Below are 19,893 nucleotides of genomic sequence, written 5' to 3'. Positions count from 1 at the left end.
GTTTGAACACACTTACATCTTGGGTGACGGCGTGCAGCACACCACTGTAAGATACGTTAGCGTTGAATCTGAACACCGCGTCTGCAAAGTTTCCATCTGAGGGAGACAAGACAGGGACTCATGGTCAAACCCTCAGTCCTTTAGACATACAATATTAAACTGGCCATTACAGGTCACTGATAAAAAATCTGGGTTGTATGCATTAGGGCACACCGTAGAAAAACGTTTCTTATTGGACAAGTTCAAATAGTCCCTCCCTGTTGCATTCTGTTTGCTTCCGTTTGGTGCTTAATGAATACACCTGTGAAAGGTGTTACTCACTAGGGGGTGTTGCCAGAAATTTGAGGTGCAGGCTCTCCACTTCCTCATCCACAGGCATGCTCAGTAGGCCCCAGCGCTGGCCCCGCTGGGTGGGGGCCATCTTCACACACACGTCCCTGTTACCCGACGCACGCACCCCGTCCAGCAGGCTGGCCATCAGGGAGTCCCTAAACACACACACACACACGTCAGAGTCCGATCAATAAGATGGAGAGGCTAGGGATACAGATATGACCCACAAATACACACATTTTCAAACAAGAGAGGTGGGATGGGTTAAATACAACACATATGAACAAATGAAGAACAGCAGAGCGTAGACAGACCAATAGATTTGGTGTAAAAAGAAAAAGAAAGTGTGGAAGGAAGAGGGAAAATATGGCATTCATGATACTGCATGTGTACAATAAGAGCTGTGTGTTTCACTGTACCTGTCTGTGGAGCAGTACTTCCTGATCTGGCCTCTGATGAACTCTATGGTGAACACCTGGGGGTTCTCCGCATCGCAGATGAGAGCAAACACCTGCAGATACACACAGCATTTCCCCCAGATGACAATTGAAAAAAACGGAGCTTCAGTCAAATTTATTTGAAAAAGACAAACATGGCATTTAACAGAGCCTGAGGCAGAGGCCGGGCCATAGAAATAGAATGGATAGGACAGCTCTGAAATCAATCAAATGTATTTATATAGCCCTTCTTACATCAGCTGATGTCCCAAAGTGCTGTACAGAAACCCAGCCTCAAACAACAAGCACCACAGGTGTAGAAGCATTATAACACGCCATGGAAAATTCATCTACCAATTCTATGAGTCAGCCCCAGTGTTTATGTCGGAGTTGTTGCAGCCACCCACCTCTCCAAAAGGCTTGATGGTGACTATGTTGTAGGAAGCTGGATCTCTCTCCACCAGACATGTCTCTGTCAGGCACAGGATCCTCTTGACGGGCTCCTGTCAGGAACAAACAGCACAGAAGAAGTTAGTCTCAAGTCTATAAAGGGCCAGTTGACCACAAATAAAATGTTCATCTCAATATTCTAATAAATAAAAAATTGCATCCTCATAAAAAGGTAAACACTAAACAGGACATTTATAAAAGTAATGGATGGAGCGATAGGGATAGGAGCGATTCTGACCGAGTGGCGTGGGGAGATCTTCTGCACCACAAACTCAGCCAGGGAGGTGATGGACTCGTCTGAGCCGTACTTCCCGAGTCGGTCCGTCACAAAGTTCTCAAAGGTCAGAGGGTCCTTACGCAGCCGCAGCGTGATGCCGATGAAGTTGCCCGCGTGCTCAATGGCGCTTTTGATGATCTCGTCCCGGTGCTCTGACGCAAACAGGTGCTGAAGGGGGAGGGGGAGGGGGAGGGAGAGAGGAGGGGAGAGCGATAAGTAAGAGAGGTAAGAGAGGGAGGGATAGGAAGGTAGAGAGAGGAAAGTAAGGACAGAGAGAGGCAATAGGAAAGGTGGAGAGAGAGAGAGGGATGGGAAGGGTGTGCAATACAAATGGTGAATCCGTCCTAGACAGTAGAATTTCTCAAGGGCATAAACACATTTGCACACAGACAAGCGAACCTTTAGAGCAAGGTGTCATGTAAAAACCAGCCCAGCGTGAAACGGTTCCCAGTTGTATAATTGCATGCTCGTCTCTTTATGGGGAGGGCTGAGCTCGTCTCTTTATGGGGAGGGCTGAGCTCGTCTCTTTATGGGGAGGGCTGAGCTCGTCTCTTTATGGGGAGGGCTGAGCTCGTCTCTTTATGGGGAGGGCTGAGCTCGTCTCTTTATGGGGAGGGCTGAGCTCGTCTCTTTATGGGGAGGGCTGAGCTCGTCTCTTTATGGGGAGGGCTGAGCTCGTCTCTTTATGGGGAGGGCTGAGCTCGTCTCTTTATGGGGAGGGCTGAGCTCGTCTCTTTATGGGGAGGGCTGAGCTCGTCTCTTTATGGGGAGGGCTGAGCTCGTCTCTTTATGGGGAGGGCTGAGCTCGTCTCTTTATGGGGAGGGCTGAGCTCGTCTCTTTATGGGGAGGGCTGAGCTCGTCTCTTTATGGGGAGGGCTGAGCTCGTCTCTTTATGGGGAGGGCTGAGCTCGTCTCTTTATGGGGAGGGCTGAGCTCGTCTCTTTATGGGGAGGGCTGAGCTCGTCTCTTTATGGGGAGGGCTGAGCTCGTCTCTTTATGGGGAGGGCTGAGCTCGTCTCTTTCTCGTGCGGATGTTTGTCACACCCTCCCTCGACCTTGAAAAACTGTTCTGTGAGCATGCGCATTTGTGTCACACATCTGCCAAATCAAATGGTGACCAGGAGTATTGACTGACCAATCAGAAGCTTGTTGAGGTGTGAGGTATATAGATACCTATAAATAATACATATAAATACCTGGACTCGCGCATCAAAGTGCTGAGGTTTGATGTGAGGAGAGATCTTTTGCGATTGCGCTACGTTTCTGATTGACGGTGCATATATTTGTACGCTATCTATACAAACAAGTTAAAACGGCAAACCTCTGAGAACAAACCATCTCACCCAGTTTACAGCTAATTACACTAGTTAGCTGGCCAAATCAAGGGTGAGGGGGTGTGAGAAACATCTGCAGGAGCTCAGCCATTATTGACTCAACATTTTTACAACATGACCTCACAATCGCAAGACAAATCTGGGAACTATTTCACGCTGGAAAGATTTTCACACGACACAGGGCTCTCCCACCCTGTTCCTGGACAGCTACTGTCCTGTAGGTTTTCGTTCCAACCCGTTGTAACTTACCCGATTCAGCTTATCATCCAGTAATTATTAGAAACAGGTGCGCTAGATTACGGCTGGAATGAAAACCTACAGGACAGTAGCTGTCAAGGAACAGGGCTGAGAGCCCTGGTTTCGAGACAGACACACACAAAAGACACGTAAACACACACTACCCTCCCCCCTGGGTACGTACCAGGCGGCTGAAGCCCCCATAGAGGATGCAGAAGCCCCCCTGGTAGTCGTTGACCTCTGCGAAGCCCTCCACGGAGCGGTAGTCGTAGGAGCACACCACCCGGTTGGTCTGGGGATCGATCTGGTCGATGCCCCCCGGGGTCACCTCCAGGCTCACCGACTTCCGCGTGTCGCTCCAGTGGTGCTTGTAACAGTTGTAGCGCTGACGGGAGGGACACCCATGTTAACAAAGTGGACAAAACCTGTAGCATCACTGCATGATACAGCTCTAAACATTATCACGCCTAGCGCTGGTCCGGGGGCATTACGTGCGCAACGTCGGCAAGCCGCACGTACAGTAATGCCATGGACCAGAGCTAGGTAATGATAATGCTTAGAAAACACAATAGAGATCCATAGGGCCCTGGTCAAAAGTAGTGCACTATATAGGGAGCCATTTGGGACACATCCATTGTGCTCCTCTTCGATGAAAGGAAGTTGTATCGATCTGTGTTGTAGATGGAAGTCACCCTTAGGAGAGCAGGTGAGCAGCTGTTCTATTCCAACCTCTCCCTCCCTCACAAGGAAATGGGATTGTGCTGAAGGAGGAGAAAACACAACACGGACAGAGGCTCTGTCCCAAATGGCACCCTATTCCCTATATAGGGCACTACCTTCGACCAAAAGTAGCGCACTACATGGGTAATATGATGCCATTTGGGACAGACACAATAAAACCCTCAGGGAGTCTCCAAGACCAGCTTCAGCGCAGGAGAGGGAGAACACAGATCCTATTATTAGCGAGTCAGGAAGAAGAAATAGAGTCTGCTCCACTCTGCCCTTCCTCCTACTCTCTACTCAACATGGCCCTACGGTGTGTGCAGGGTTTGTTTACCCATTTGTTCTGTTCCCCCACCTTTTATTCATTCATTCGTTCATGTCGGCATTCACATCATTCCATTCTCCTCTGTAGTGAGATCATGCATTCTGTCTCCTTTCCCTCTTTTGTTCAGGTCTTCATTCCCTCACTCCTTTCTCCATTACCTCATTCAATACTCACCCTGCCAGTTATCTTTCCCTCAGAGAAGTCTGTCCTGAATCTCTGCAGAGAGAATGGGAGATCAGAGTAAACATGTAATCTGGGCCCGTATTCATAAAACTTCAGAGTGCTGATCTAAGACTCGTTTAGCCAGCTCATAATGAAGATGACGTGGACAGGGGGGGACCGGATCCAACAGCAGTACTATAACTCTGCAACACTTTATGAATACGAGCCGTGATGCATTGCCATCCATTTAAATTCCTCCTGAAGCACTGTATCCTTTTAAGTTAGGTGATTGAGAGATCCTTTGAATAAGTTGACTTAGGCTGTTGAACACAAACGGAGTTTGATTGAGAAAAAAAAAAAACTGGCCTTGATATCTGGGTGCTGGACGCGAGCCCTGATATATTGGTTCTCACAGAGACTTGCCCGAATTAGTCGGTGTCTGATAAGGACATTAATATTTGTGGTTACAATATCTTCAGTTTAGATTGAAAAAATGGTGAGGAATGGCTAATTATGTAAAAACAACATTCACGTCATCATGTAGTCTAAATTTGACCGTTCCCAAGAAATTTGAGATGCTGGTTGTATGCATTTATTTGTTGCTGGGATTTACTGATATGCATTGATATTATTACTAAATGTGTCCCACAAAGGTCGTACTGTACTTTAGGGCCCTGTACTTTTTACCATCTATATAAATAATATTGGTTTGTCTGGAAGAAATTGTAACCTCCACTTGTCTGCGGACGATACTGTTGTATATTCTGTTGCCCATTCTGTTGACAAGGCTCTTTCTGATCCTCACCTTACAGAAAACCTTGATTGCCCTCCAGCTAGTATTGAAGGCAGGTAAAAAATTAAGTGTGTTTTCTAGGGCGTACAATCATTTCTCAACTGTTTTAAGCATCTGTACCTTGGATGGTACCCATATTGACTGTGTAACTGCTTACAATTACCCGGGCATCTGGATCGACGACAAGCTGTCTTTTTCGAAAACATACTGATGAGTTAACTAAGAAGCTAAAAAAAAAAAAAAAAATGGGTTTCTTCTATAGAAATAGGTAATGCATCTCGCTTAACAATAGAAAGCAGAACATTCAGTCAACGTTCCTACCGGTCCTAATCTACGGCAACATTAATTTAATGCAGCTGCCAACACACTCAACCCACTGGATGCAGTTCATCACAGTCTACTACGCTTCATTACGGCTGACAGGTTCTGTACACATCACGGCATTCTGTATCAGAAAGTAGGTAGGCCATATCTGACGTCGAAGATTGATGCACTGCTCTCTTTTTGTTTATGAAGGTCTTTCACAAAAATTCCATTGTTAATAACATTTAGACACACAAGCGCCTTCAGAAAGTATTCAGACCCCTGGACTTTCTCCACATTTTGTTCTGTTACAGCCTGTATTTAAAATGGATTCCATTTAGATTTTTTTTTGGATGGGGGGGGGGGGGGGGGGGTCACTGGCCTACACACATTAGCCATAATGTGAAAGTGGAATTATGTTTCTCAAATGTTTGTCAAATTAAAATAAAAACATGAAAAGCTGAAATGTCAATCAGTTTTCAACTTATGGCAATCCCGAATAAGTTCAGGAGTAAAAATGTGCTAAACAAGTCACATAAGTTGCTTGATTACTAAGATTACTCTGTGTAATAGTGTTTAACATGATTTTTTAATAACTACCTAATTTCTCTGTACCCCCACACAATTATCTCTAAGGCCGTTTCAAACACAGATTCAACCACAAATACCAGGGAGGTTTTTTTAATGCCTCGCAAAGGCCCCACCTATTGGTAGATGGGTAAACAATTAATAAAAAGTATGACATTGAATATCCCTTTGAGCATGGTGAAGTTATTCATTACATTTTGGATGGTGTATCAATACACCCTGTCAATACAAAGATACAGGTGTTCTTCCCAACTCAGTTGCCAGAAAGGAAGGAAACCGCTCAGGGATTTCACCATGAGGCCAATGGTGACTAAAACCATTAGAGTTTAATGGCTGTGATCGGAGAAAACTGAGGATGGCTCAACAACATTGTAGTTACTCCACAATACTACCCTTATTGACAGTGAGAAGGAGGAAGCCTGTACCGTTTGCAACAAGGCACTAAAGTAATATTGCAAAACAATGTGGCAAAGCAATTCACTTTTTGTCCTGAATGCAAAGTGTTATGTTTGGGGCAAATCCAATACATTACTGAGTAGTACCACTTTCCATATTTTTAAGCATCGTGGTGGCTGCACCAGGTTTTGGGTACCTTGTAATCGTTAAGGACTGGGAATCAGAATGGAGCTAAGCATAGGTAAAATTCTAGAGGAAAACCTGGTTCAGTCTGCTTCCCACCAGACACTGGGAGATGAATTCACCTTTCAGCAGGACAATTTAAAACACAAGATCAAATCTACACTGGAGTTGCTTACCAAGACAACAGAGAACTTTCCTGAGTGGCCGAGTTACAGTTTTGACTCAAATCTGCTTGAAAATCTATGGTAAGACGTGAAAATTGTTGTCTCAAAATGATCAACAACCAATTTGACAGTGCTTGAAGAATAATGGATCAATATTGTACAATCCAGGTGTGCAAAGTTCTTAGAGACATACCCAGAAAGACTCACAGCTGTAATCCCTACCGAAGGTAGGAAATGGAAATGTAGGAAATTTCCTACAATGTATTGACTCAGGGGTGTGAATACTAACGTAAATTAGATATTTCTATTTCATTTTTTTTATACATCTGCAAAAATGTATAAAACATTTTCACTCTGTCATCATGGGGTATTGTGTGCAGATGGGTGAGAAAAAAAAGCTATATTTAATTCAATCTGTAACAACAATATCCAGAATAAATCAAGGGGTATGAATACTTTCTGAAGGCACTGTACAGCTTAACATACCCGGTCTCAAAACCCGGTCAAACATACCTTCGGTCTCTACAAAGTTATTTAAATAAGATTTGTTTTTTTTTGGTGCCTCTAGGGCACATATGTCAGAGTCAAGGCCCGCGGGCCACATCCGGCCCGCAAGAAGGTTTTTTACGGCCCCTGGGATGATCTTGATTTATTATTAGAACCGGCCCGCAGCAAGCCGGCAGCCCGCAGATCTTTTACACGCACCAATACTACATTTCCCACAATGCAAAGGTGACGCACCGAGCAGTAGGCTGCTTCATTTCAATATTTATTGGCACAGCAGTCGTCAGCATCACAGTAAAATTAACTTTCAGATACCCATCAAAAATGGCAAAACGGAAGGTGGATACTGAGAACCGGGGGTTTCAAACAAGGTGGGAGTCGGAGTATATGTTCACGAAGGTAGCTGGAAAACCTGTGTGTCTTCTGTGTGGAGAAAGTGTGGCGGTACTGAAAGAGTATAATCTGAGACGACATTATGAAACGAAACACGCGGACAAAAACAAGAATATGGACATGGAACAAAGGCTACAAAAGGCAGAGGAATTAAAACGAGGCCTCAAATCTCGACAGGCTCTGTTCAAAAAAGCCAAATCACAAGGCCAGGCTGCTGTCAAGGCCAGTTTTATTTTGGCAGAAGAGATCGCTAAATCAGCCCGGCCATTTACGGAGGGGGATTTCATCAAAAACTGCATGATTAAAGTTTGTGACGAAGTTTGCCCAGAAAAAAGGCAACTCTTTTTAAATGTGAGTCTGAGCAGAAACACCATTGCCGAGAGAGTAGACCAGTTGTCCATCAATCTAAAAGAGCAGCTTGTGAAAAAGGGAAAAGATTTTATTGCATATTCCTTGGCTGTGGATGAGAGCACCGACATTTCTGACATTGCCCAGTTGTCAATTTTCATCCGCGGAGTGGACTCCAACCTAAGCGTGACAGAGGAGTTTTTGGCTTTACGTCCTATGCATGGCACAACTACGGGGCATGATTTGTATGAAGAGGTGTCAAGATGTGTAAATGAGATGGAGCTGCCTTGGGAAAAACTCGTGGGTTTGACAACCGACGGAGCACCTGCGATGTGTGGACACAGGAGCGGACTGGTGGCGAAGATACGGGAAAAGATGCAAGAGGAAAACGCGACAGGTGAGCTGACAGCTTATCATTGTATCATACACCAGGAAGCGTTGTGCGGTAAAGCCTTGAAAATGGAGCATGTAATGAGCATCATCACGCGCACAGTTAACTTTATCAGAGCCAAAGGTTTGAATCACCGCCAGTTCAAGGCATTTCTGACGGAGTTAGAAACGGAGCATGGTGATTTGCCTTATCACACAGAGGTGCGATGGCTAAGCCAGGGAAAGGTGCTTCAAAGATGTTTCGAGCTTCGTGAGGAGATTTGTCTGTTCTTGGACAGCAAAGGGAAAGACACAACACAACTCCGAGACGAAATGTTTCTGTGTGAAATGGCTTTTCTGTGTGACATTACGAGTCATCTGAATGCAATAAACTTGCAGCTGCAGGGTCGGGATCGTGTCATCTCTGATATGTACAGTACAGTGAAGGCATTTAAAACCAAACTGACTCTGTGGGAGACGCAGATGCGGAAAGAAAATTTGAGCCACTTTCCCAGCTGCCAGACCATGAAAGAGAAGCTCTCTACCAGTGCGTTCCCGAGCACACAGTTGGCTGATAAAATAGGTATGCTTGCCGCTGACTTTCGACGCCGATTTGCTGACTTTGAAGCACAAAAAAGCAGGTTGGAACTGCTCGGTAACCCATTTGCTGTTGACGTGGAAAGCTCACCACCAAACCTCCAAATGGAGTTGATTGACCTCCAATGCAATGATGCACTGAGGGCAAAATATGCGGCAGTGGGTGCTGCGGAGTTCGCCCGTTTCCTCCCCGGCACAATGCCCCAGCTGCGCATCCAGGCTGCTCAAACGTTGTCTATGTTTGGCAGCACATACCTGTGTGAACAACTGTTTTCTTTGATGAACCTGAACAAAACATCACACAGAAGTCGACTTACTGCTGAACACCTCCACTCAATTCTGAGGATTTCTTCAGCTCAGAGCCTTACCCCGAACATTGATGAACTTGTGGAAAAGATGGGACACCACCAAGTATCACCCTCAACCTCAAACAAGTGAACATTACTGTGCAATCACATATTTAGAGTTTTTACTCAGTTCAAGTTTAAAAGTTAAAATTTAATATTTGTTTTCACTGCATGTTACTTCTCCTTAAACAAAGTGTTGTTTTTGATTAATAGATTTTTGCACTTTATTTTTTTGTATTTCAATCCAATTATATTTTAAAAATATTTCAGTTGAGTGGATGATAGAAAATTGCTATTATTGTTTTTTCTTTGAAGTAAATTTAGCCCACTTTTGCTAAAATAGAAAATATAGTCTACTGATGGTGCCTTGAATACCGGTTTCTTTCATTTAATGTTCATGTTATGGGGATATTTATATAAAGGAAATTTGTCTTTTGTGTCTGTTGAAAATTAAAGATTACTGACAGAGCCATAAGAAAATATTGCTTTATTTATCTGATCATATTGTAATATATTTGTTAGGTTTTCAGTAGGTTCAATTAGGTTCACTAGACTATATGCGTCATTTAAAAATTTTTCAATGAACATTCGAACAGTCCGGCCCTCGTCTTGTAGCTGATTTTTTTATTTGGCCCTCCGTCCATTTGACTTTGACACCCCTGCTCTAGGGCATTTCAGACAGCTGATTGATGAATGTGTTTGTTTTCTATGACTGTTTTGTATCTCTGTTCTGCTTTTCATATTGTACTGATGTGTATAGTTTTGTAATTACATGGCGCATCTATAAAAGAGACCTTAGTCTCAGCATGACTCCATGTCAAAATAAAGGTGGAGAAAAATATGCTGGTCGAATTTGCATATACTCACTAGAAAGAGAAACTTGAGTCTTATGGGAAATATCAGGCTCATTAAAAAGAGAATCTCTTACACCTCCTCAGAATACCAATGTCATCAACACATTTTGTTTTCTGCGTGGTGTGAGAACCAGCTGTGACAAGGGACCTGTAACTTGCAAGCGACATCATTTTTTGCTACATTTTCAGACAATGAGCGTTTTTGCAGCTATTTGTTTTTTCACCGCCACTGCAATTTAGGTGTGTGTGTGTGTGTGTGTGTGTGTGTGTGTGTGTGAGAGAGCGCACCTTCTTGACAATTTCATTGCTTTTAATTAGGGCTGTAAACTTAACGTGTTAATAACGCTTGACATGTTCATCGGCAAAAAAAGTTGATGCTGTTAATCACGCCTCCATTTCTTCACCGCACGGAGCATTTGAACCCCCCGGAGTCTAAGGGGGATTCTTTAAGACAAGATATGGAATTGTTTTAAGATGGTCATACACCAAGGATTATTTAGCTTTTGAATTGGAATTTTACAACCACTTTAGGTATAAAATAATAAATACTTTGTTGGGGATGACACACTGAATTTGGCCTTACTGCTATTAGCCCATAGACAAGCATTGAATAACAGATTCATACATGGAAAAACATGTTTCAAAAATAAGTTTGTTTTGAAGTGTATACCTGAGCGACATAATAAAGATCAGGAAATAAAAACATTTTGCAACCATATTTAACCCCTTTTTATAGGCACTAAACTACTTCCATATAAAAAAAAAATTTAAAAACACTGGTAGCTGGGTAACCTTCAGACTATTCTTGTCAGCGTCCTAGAGCAAAACAACGGACATGTTGGCGAGAGTCTCCGCTTTCAACAGAGCGGTCAAATTAGTGTGTGTAGCCTCTCCACTGGGATTCTCTGCCTCTAACCCTATTACTGGGGTTGAGTCCCTGGCTTACTAGTGCGCTTACATGCCGTCCCTAGGAGGGGTGCGTCACTTGAGTGGGTTGAGTCACTGACATGATCTTTCTGTCCAGTTTTGCACCCCCCCCCCCCTCTCTCGGGCTCGTGTAGAGGCGGGGATCTTTGTGGACTATACTCAGTCTTGTCTCAGGGTACTAAGTTGGTGGTGTGTTGATATCCCTCTAGCGGTGTGGGGGACGTGCTTTGGCAAAGTGGGTGGGGTTATATCCTGCCTGGTTGGCCCAGTCCGGGGGGCCACAGTGTCCCCCGACCCACCAGTTTCAGCCTCCATTATCTATGCTGCAATAGTCTAAGTGCCGGGGTGCTAGGGTCAGTCCGTTATATCTGGCGTAATTCTCCTGTCTTATCCGGTGTCCTTTGTGAATTTAAGTGTGCTCCCTCTAATCATCTCCCCCTCCTGGAGGACCTGAGCACTAGGACCATGCCTCAGGACTACCTGGCCTGATGACTCCTGGCTGCCCCCAGTCCACCCGGTCTTGCTGCTGCTTCAGTTTCACCTGACGTGCTACCTTTGTCCTGGAACGGCTGTTTTCGATTCTCTCTCTACTCTCTAATTTTCAGGAAATCTCCTGGTCTGACGAACACCGCTGTAGCTCTGCCACCTTCCACTGCAGAAGGCCGTCAAACGGCGGATTGAGATGCAGCCCAATAAAAAAAAAATAGAAAAATGGATCGCTAGCTTAGACAGTTTTTTTTATGTTGCTAATTAGATTTGAGGCGGCGGCGTGAATATCGGCTCTAGTTAAGCACACGCGTTTCCGCACTGACCCTTTAAAGCGCAGAACACAATACAGTCAATGCTTGCGCCTTTACGTCGCTGAAGACAGTGTGCCTCTAGCCAAAATCATGTAAATGTTTTTTTCTTTCAGCCGCGGATTCGTGCTTTTTTCATTCAACCTTTATTTATTAACTAGGCAAGTCAGTTTAGAACAAATTCTAATTTACAATGACGGCCCACCGGGGAAATGCCTTGTTAAGGGGCAGAAGGACAGATTTTTGTATTTTGCCATGTCAGCTCGGGGATTCGATCCAGCAACCTTTTGGTTACTGGCCCAATGCTCTAACCACTAAACTACCTGCCACCCCAAAGTAATGTTACCACTGACTGGGCTAAGCACAAATTAGAATGGTACAGGAAGAATTGAAAAGGAATAGAGTGGGGTGTGTATGATTGTGTGTATGGAGTAAAAGAGAGGGAGGCGAGTGTAGGCCTGTGTGTGTGTGTGTAAGAGTGGGAGTAAAAGAGAGGGAGTGTAGGCCTGTGTGTGTGTGTAAGAGTGGGAGTAAAAGAGAGGGAGTGTAGGCCTGTGTGTGTGTAAGAGTGGGAGTAAAAGAGAGGGAGTGTAGGCCTGTGTGTGTGTGTAAGAGTGGGAGTAAAAGAGAGGGAGTGTAGGCCTGTGTGTGTGTGTAAGAGTGGGAGTAAAAGAGAGGGAGTGTAGGCCTGTGTGTGTGTGTGTAAGAGTGGGAGTAAAAGAGGGAGTGTAGGCCTGTGTGTGTGTGTGTAAGATTGTGTGTAAGAGTGGGAGTAAAAGAGAGGGAGTGTAGGCCTGTGTGTGTGTAAGACTGGGAGTAAATGAGAGGGAGTGTAGGCCTGTGTGTGTGTAGTTATCTAAACAGTACAGATGGTTAGCGTTTTCCTAACATTGTTAGACAAGTTTAAAAGCTCTGTATCCATAGCGCCAGTTATTTATTCCTATACTCACACTCATTTAGAACATACTACTAAAACATTCTGTTAAGTGTTTTCTGTCCCTTACAATCAAATAAAAGTATGCCTGTAACTCAATGCACTGCTTTTTAAATAGAAAAATATTTTCTTCAGGGCCAAACTTGATTTGTGATTAATCGCAATTAAGTAATGCCGTTAATTATTTGTATCATGTGACAGCCCTACTTTTATTATATGTGACGGTGTTTCTACAGTGGGCAACAGTCGGCCACTGTTGCTAACGTGTTGAGCGTTCTCATGAAAAAAATCATGGCTGATGCTACACATGGGTTCTGGTGGTGGGAGGTGAGTGTAGTTCCCAGTACAACATACTAAAAAAGGGCAATCTGGGATTCAAAAACAGCTGAGGGGGTGGGGCTTAAGAAATGAACCCCTCTCAAATGTATAGATGGACTGACCACCCATGATTTCAAAATGCTAGCTTGAGCCATGTTTATACAATGTTATTCTTAAAATTCTTTGGTTTACAAACAATCGACGGAAAAAAAGCTTATATTTGGGTTGTAATGAGGTAAGGCAGTTAAACCAAGCTCCTCAGGTATTTATTAAAGTATATCCTTCCAGAACCAATGGTGTGTTCTCTCACCAGTGCCTCTGTGAGCAGCTCTGTCCGGTGCTCTGTGGAGAACTTGAGCGTTTCAGACTTTTTGCCACTGCCCTTACGGAATGTGAGGTTGAACTCGGTGCCCTGGCCCTTTCCCACCGGGGTGATGCCACAGATGTCCCCGTACGGCCACTACAGGGCACAACAGAGAGTGAGACAGAGAGACCAACATGTCACGTGTCAACAAGTCACATTCGATAACAGTGAAAATGACAGTTCATAGATATTCATCAACTTGGTGACAGGGGATATGCTGAACAAAACCATAACCACTGGGATATTTAGGACTAAACAGAAAAAAAATATGTTGACAGTCATCACATAATGGTACTCATCACATAGACAATGTCACATGACAGACTGAGGAAACGTGACGGGATTAAAGTCCCCTGACCTGGTTTGTGACTTCGAGCGTGGTGGGGTTGTACGTGGTAATGCCATGAGTGCCCACGGAGAAGACTCGTTTGTACCTGGAACAGAGAAGAGGGGAGCTCAGTAAGTCCGATACCTACTTACACAACATTTGATATACAAGGATCTACAAGACACAGAAGGTAGCTTAACACCCAAAACAATGTCTGCACCTCAAAATGGCACCCAATTTCCTACATAGTGTATTACATTTGACCTGAGGCAGAGACCTATGGGCCCATCTCTCCCAAGATGGCATAGCAGTTCAGACGTATTTTTGTCCTCGTCCTGTCCCGTAGATATATTTACAACTTTTTTTTCACATATATTTGTAATTTTCCAAAAACTCATCTTCAGAACACTCTCCTGCAATCCGCTTCACCGAATTATATTTATATAAAAAAGTATTATTTACCTCAGATCTGTAATCCTCCGAGAGGCTAGCCAGAAATTAGCCAGAAGCTAGCCGGGAGCTAGCCAGAAGCTGGTCCAGAAGCTACTCTGAAGCAGGTTCAGAAGCTAGTTAGCATATTTACTGGCTAATCGTTAGTACTCAGCTAACCACGGTTTGTGGTCATCGGCTGTCCTTTGGCTCGAGAATCTATCGCCAGTTTTGTACGGCGCGCCGCGTGCAGCGCGGCTCGGAACGGAACATACCGGATTTCGGCCGCTGGCTCTGGACATCCATAGCTGGATCTCACAGCTAGCTAGCTGCTATCCGTGTGACTATCGGCTTTCGTCGATTCCGGAGCTAACATCAATTGTTCCGGAGCTAGCCAGCTGAAGAGTTCCATCAATCACTCCTGGGCTGCAGTCACCTATCCGGACCCGTTTTGCTGCCTACGCGGAGCCCCACCGGGCCTTCACAGCTGGACTGCCAACGTTGTCTACCCGAGGGAATTGTCCGGTTGGCTCCTCCGGCGCAACGTTACCTGGGCGCCCATCTGCGGCCTGCTAGCCGTTGGCTATCTTATCGGCTGCTATCTGAATAGACAATCGGACAATTTTTATTTTTTATTTATTTTTCTTATTGGGCCTCTATAACTATATCTATTGTTTTTATTTTTGTTGTTGTTGTGTGATTTGGATTAATCCCCTCTACCACACGGAAACCCACTAATCTACTGACGGAACGCAAGAGTTGGCTAATAACAGACCTCCATCCTATGCTAGCTTGCTCCTATGCTAGCTTGCTACCGATTTAGCTGTCTAAATCGCCGTGACCCCCAACCAACCTCTCCACTCACTGGACCCTTTTGATCACTCGACTGAGCATGCCTTTCCTTAATGTCAATATGCCTTGTCCATTGCTGTTCTGGTTAGTGTTTATTGGCTTATTTCACTGTAGAGCCTCTAGTCCTGCTCATTATACCTTATCCAACCTATTAGTTCCACCACCCACACATGCAATGACATCTCCTGGTTTCAATGATGTTTCTAGAGACAATATCTCTCTCTTCATCACTCAATACCTAGGTTTAACTCCACTGTATTCACATCCTACCTTACCTTTGTCTGTACATTATACCTTGATGCTATTTTATCGCCCCCAAAAACCTCCTTTTACTCTCTGTTCCAGACGTTCTAAACGACCAATTCTTATTGCTTTTAGCCGCACCCTTATTCTACTCCTACTCTGTTCCTCTGGCGATGTAGAGGTGAATCCAGGCCCTGCAGTGCCTAGCTCCACTCCTATTCCCCAGGTGCTCTCTTTTGACGACTTCTGTAACCGTAATAGCCTTGGTTTCATGCATGTTAACATTAGAAGCCTCCTCCCTAAGTTTGTTCTATTCACTGCTTTAGCACTCTGCCAACCCGGATGTTCTAGCTGTGTCTGAATCCTGGCTTAAGAAGACCACCAAAAATTCAGACATTTTAATTCCAAACTACAACATTTTCAGACAAGATAGAACTGCCAAAGGGGGCGGTGTTGCAATCTAAAAACAAGTCTCTCACCGTTGCCGCCTGCTATAGACCACCCTCTGCCCCCAGCTGTGCTCTGGACACCATATGTGAACTGATTGTCCCCCATCTATCTTCAGAGCTTGTGCTGCTAGGCGACCTAAACTGGAACATGCTTAACACCCCAGCCATCCTACAATCTAAACTTGATGCCCTCAAACTCACACAAATTATCAATGAACCTACCAGGTACCTCCCCAAAGCCTTAAACACGGGCACCCTCATAGATATCATCCTAACCAACTTGCCCTCTAAATACACCTCTGCTGTTTTCAACCAAGATCTCAGCGATCACTGCCTGCATCCGTAATGGGTCAGCGGTCAAACGACCTCCACTCACCACTGTAAAACACTCCCTGAATCACTTCAGCGAGCAGGCCTTTCTAATCGACCTGGTCGGGGTATCCTGGAAGGATATTGATCTCATCCCGTCAGTAGAGGATGCCTGGATATTTTTTTAAATGCCTTCCTAACCATCTTAAATAAACATGCCCCATTCAAGAAATTTAGAACCAGGAACAGATATAGCCCTTGGTTCTCCCCAGACCTGACTGCCCTTAACCAACACAAAAACATCCTATGGCGTTCTGCATTAGCATCGAACAGCCCCCGTGATATGCAGCTGTTCAGGGAAGCTAGAAACCATTATACACAGGCAGTTAGAAAAGCCAAGGCTAGCTTTTTCAAGCAGAAATTTGCTTCCTGCAACACTAACTCAAAAAAGTTCTGGGACACTGTAAAGTCCATGGAGAATAAGAACACCTCCTCCCAGCTGCCCACTGCACTGAAGATAGGAAACACTGTCACCACTGATAAATCCACCATAATTGAGAATTTCAAGAAGCATTTTTCTACGGCTGGCCATGCTTTCCACCTGGCTACTCCTACCCCGGTCAACAGCACTGCACCCCCCACTACAACTCGCCCAAGCCTTCCCCATTTCTCCTTCTCCCAAATCTGCTCAGCTGATGTTCTGAATGAGCTGCACAATCTGGACCCCTACAAATCAGCCGGGCTAGACAATCTGGACCCTTTCTTTCTAAAATTATCTGCCAAAATTGTTGACACCCCTATTACTAGCCTGTTCAACCTCTCTTTCGTGTCGTCTGAGATTCCCAAAGATTGGAAAGCAGCTGCGGTCATCCCCCTCTTCAAAGGGGGTGACACTCTTGACCCAAACTGCTACAGACCTATATCTATCCTACCATGCCTTTCTAAAGTCTTCGAAAGCCAAGTCAACAAACAGATTACCGACCATTTCGAATCTCACCATACCTTCTCTGCTATGCAATCTGGTTTCAGAGCTGGTCATGGGTGCACCTCAGCCACGCTCAAGGTCCTAAATGATATCTTAACCGCCATCGATAAGAAACATTACTGTGCAGCCGTATTCATTGATCTGGCCAAGGCTTTCGACGCTGTCAATCACCACATCGTCATCGGCAGACTCGACAGCCTTGGTTTCTCAAATGATTGCCTCGCCTGGTTCACCAACTACTTCTCTGATAGAGTTCAGTGTGTCAAATCGGAGGGTCTGCTGTCCGGACCTCTGGCAGTCTCTATGGGGGTGCCACAGGGTTCAATTCTTGGACTGACTCTCTTCTCTGTATACATCAATGAGGTCGCTCTTGCTGCTGGTGAGTCTCTGATCCACCTCTACGCAGACGACACCATTCTGTATACTTCTGGCCCTTCTTTGGACACTGTGTTAACAACCCTCCAAGCAAGCTTCAATGCCATACAACTCTCCTTCCGTGGCCTCCAATTGCTCTTAAATACAAGTAAAACTAAATGCATGCTCTTCAACCGATCGCTACTTGTACCTACCCGCCTGTCCAACATTACTACTCTGGACGGCTCTGACTTAGAATACGTGGACAACTACAAATACTTAGGTGTCTGGTTAGACTGTAAACTCTCCTTCCAGACCCATATCAAACATCTCCAATCCAAAGTTAAATCTAGAATTGGCTTCCTATTTCGCAACAAAGCATCCTTCACTCATGCTGCCAAACATACCCTTGTAAAACTGACCATCCTACCAAGCCTCGACTTTGGCGATGTCATTTACAAAATAGCCTCCAATACCCTACTCAACAAATTGGATGCAGTCTATCACAGTGCCATCCGTTTTGTCACCAAAGCCCCATATACTACCCACCATTGCGACCTGTACGCTCTCGTTGGCTGGCCCTCGCTTCATACTCGTCGCCAAACCCACTGGCTCCATGTCATCTACAAGACCCTGCTAGGTAAAGTCCCCCCTTATCTCAGCTCGCTGGTCACCATTGCATCTCCCACCTGTAGCACACGCTCCAGCAGGTATATCTCTCTAGTCACCCCCAAAACCAATTCTTTCTTTGGCCGCCTCTCCTTCCAGTTCTCTGCTGCCAATGACTGGAACGAACTACAAAAATCTCTGAAACTGGAAACACTTATCTCCCTCACTAGCTTTAAGCACCAACTGTCAGAGCAGCTCACAGATTACTGCACCTGTACATAGCCCACCTATAATTTAGCCCAAACAACTACCTCTTTCCCTACTGTATTTAATTTATTTATTTATTTTGCTCCTTTGCACCCCATTATTTTTATTTCTACTTTGCACATTCTCCCATTGCAAATCTACCATTCCAGTGTTTTACTTGCTATATTGTATTTACTTTGCCACCATGGCCTTTTTGCCTTTACCTCCCTTATCTCACCTCATTTGCTCACATCGTATATATACTTCTTTATACTGTATTATTGACTGTATGTTTGTTTTACTCCATGTGTAACGCTGTGTTGTTGTATGTGTCGAACTGCTTTGCTTTATCTTGGCCAGGTCGCAATTGTAAATGAGAACTTGTTCTCAACTTGCCTACCTGGTTAAATAAAGGTGAAATAAAAAATAAATAAAAATAAATAAAGGTAATAGCAGGGCCGTAACAGTCATGGACTTTTAGATGACTGTTATTGTTCTGCAAATGAACTCAAGGCAACCAAAGTGGTTGTAGAGTCAATGTTACCGCGGAAACTGACTCAACCACACCTTTGCTAGGCCTTCCTGTCTGCAGTCAGCTGTTCGCACCACACACAAAACTAATAATAAATAAATACATATAAATAAATAAATATATATTCATATAAAATAAATACTTTTTTTTACGGTTTTGACAGTTATTTTATTTTCATGACGATGTTCATCCATAATCGTCAGATGCACAATTATACGGTCATTGTGCCAGCCCTAGGTAATACGGTGCCATTTGGGATGCAGACAATCCGTGCGGAGTGGACTGTGGAGAACTGCAGTGAGGGATGTGGTGGACATGATTGCCCTTGCTGTAGCCTAAGTGGTGGTATTTCTGAAGTGACAAAGATTAGCTTAGCATTGGCTTGGCTTGTGAATTCCATTAGCATTGATAAAATGATGCTAACATTGTTCCCCGTTAGTCAACGCTCCACAAATTACCTACCGAGCTGGAAATAACCATGGCAGAAATAAATACCTATTACGTCTGGGGAGTTTGACACTGGACAGAATGGGACCAATGGACCAGGGAACTTGTGTACATCCAAAATGGCACCCTATTCCCTAGTGCACTACTTTTGACCAGAGCCCTATGCGCGATGAAGGGAATATGGTGCTATTTTCAGAGGCAGACGTTTATTCTGTACCAATACGGATGAGTGGAGCGCTGAAAAACTGATCGTGTTTTGTCACTGGAACTGAATAACCATCCATCCATAGTCTAGGGATGTAACGGTACACAGTATGTTATCGAACCGTTCGGTACGCACCCACGGTTCAATACGCACACTTGAACCGCGGAATTACAGTATGCCTGTCATTTTCCTATAATTTCCAAAACGTGCCAATTGCGCTGCAGACTACACACACATTGTACATTCAGATCCACAGAACCAGACGAGCAGCTTGTGGCAAACTTTACTCCACAGCAATGTCTCAAAATGTACAGGCCGCAACCCCCTCCCACCTCCCCCCTTAAAACAACTAATGGACGATTTGCAATGACATCTCAGTTGGAAACCTCACTAAAGGGGCCCCATGAATAGATGGGAAACTAAAAACAAATATTATCTCAGCTCCGA

General features: G+C 44.6%; 1 protein-coding gene across 7 annotated transcripts in view; it reads right to left on the bottom strand.

Annotated features, from left to right (window-relative positions):
• The window catches only part of LOC139367142 (dnaJ homolog subfamily C member 13-like), a 58,018-nt gene that overhangs the window by 22,502 nt on the left and 15,623 nt on the right, over positions 1–19,893 (bottom strand). For all 7 annotated transcript variants that reach the window (XR_011626846.1, XM_071105212.1, XM_071105213.1 and 4 more), the window contains exons 3-11: positions 13,817–13,892; positions 13,405–13,554; positions 4,292–4,333; positions 3,254–3,454; positions 1,459–1,665; positions 1,178–1,273; positions 753–844; positions 322–488; positions 17–96 (exon numbers count right to left, since the gene is read on the bottom strand). Coding sequence is in view for 6 of the 7 variants with exons in the window: in XM_071105212.1 (XP_070961313.1) it covers positions 17–96; positions 322–488; positions 753–844; positions 1,178–1,273; positions 1,459–1,665; positions 3,254–3,454; positions 4,292–4,333; positions 13,405–13,554; positions 13,817–13,892 (1,111 nt within the window). In the remaining variant the exon portion in view is untranslated. The remainder of the gene's footprint in view (positions 1–16; positions 97–321; positions 489–752; positions 845–1,177; positions 1,274–1,458; positions 1,666–3,253; positions 3,455–4,291; positions 4,334–13,404; positions 13,555–13,816; positions 13,893–19,893) is intronic.

Source organism: Oncorhynchus clarkii, chromosome 15 (assembly GCF_045791955.1).
Source record: "Oncorhynchus clarkii lewisi isolate Uvic-CL-2024 chromosome 15, UVic_Ocla_1.0, whole genome shotgun sequence".
NCBI lineage: Eukaryota > Metazoa > Chordata > Actinopteri > Salmoniformes > Salmonidae > Oncorhynchus > Oncorhynchus clarkii.
The sequence above is the reverse complement of the archived record's forward strand: the minus strand, read 5'-3'. Positions and strand labels throughout refer to the sequence as shown.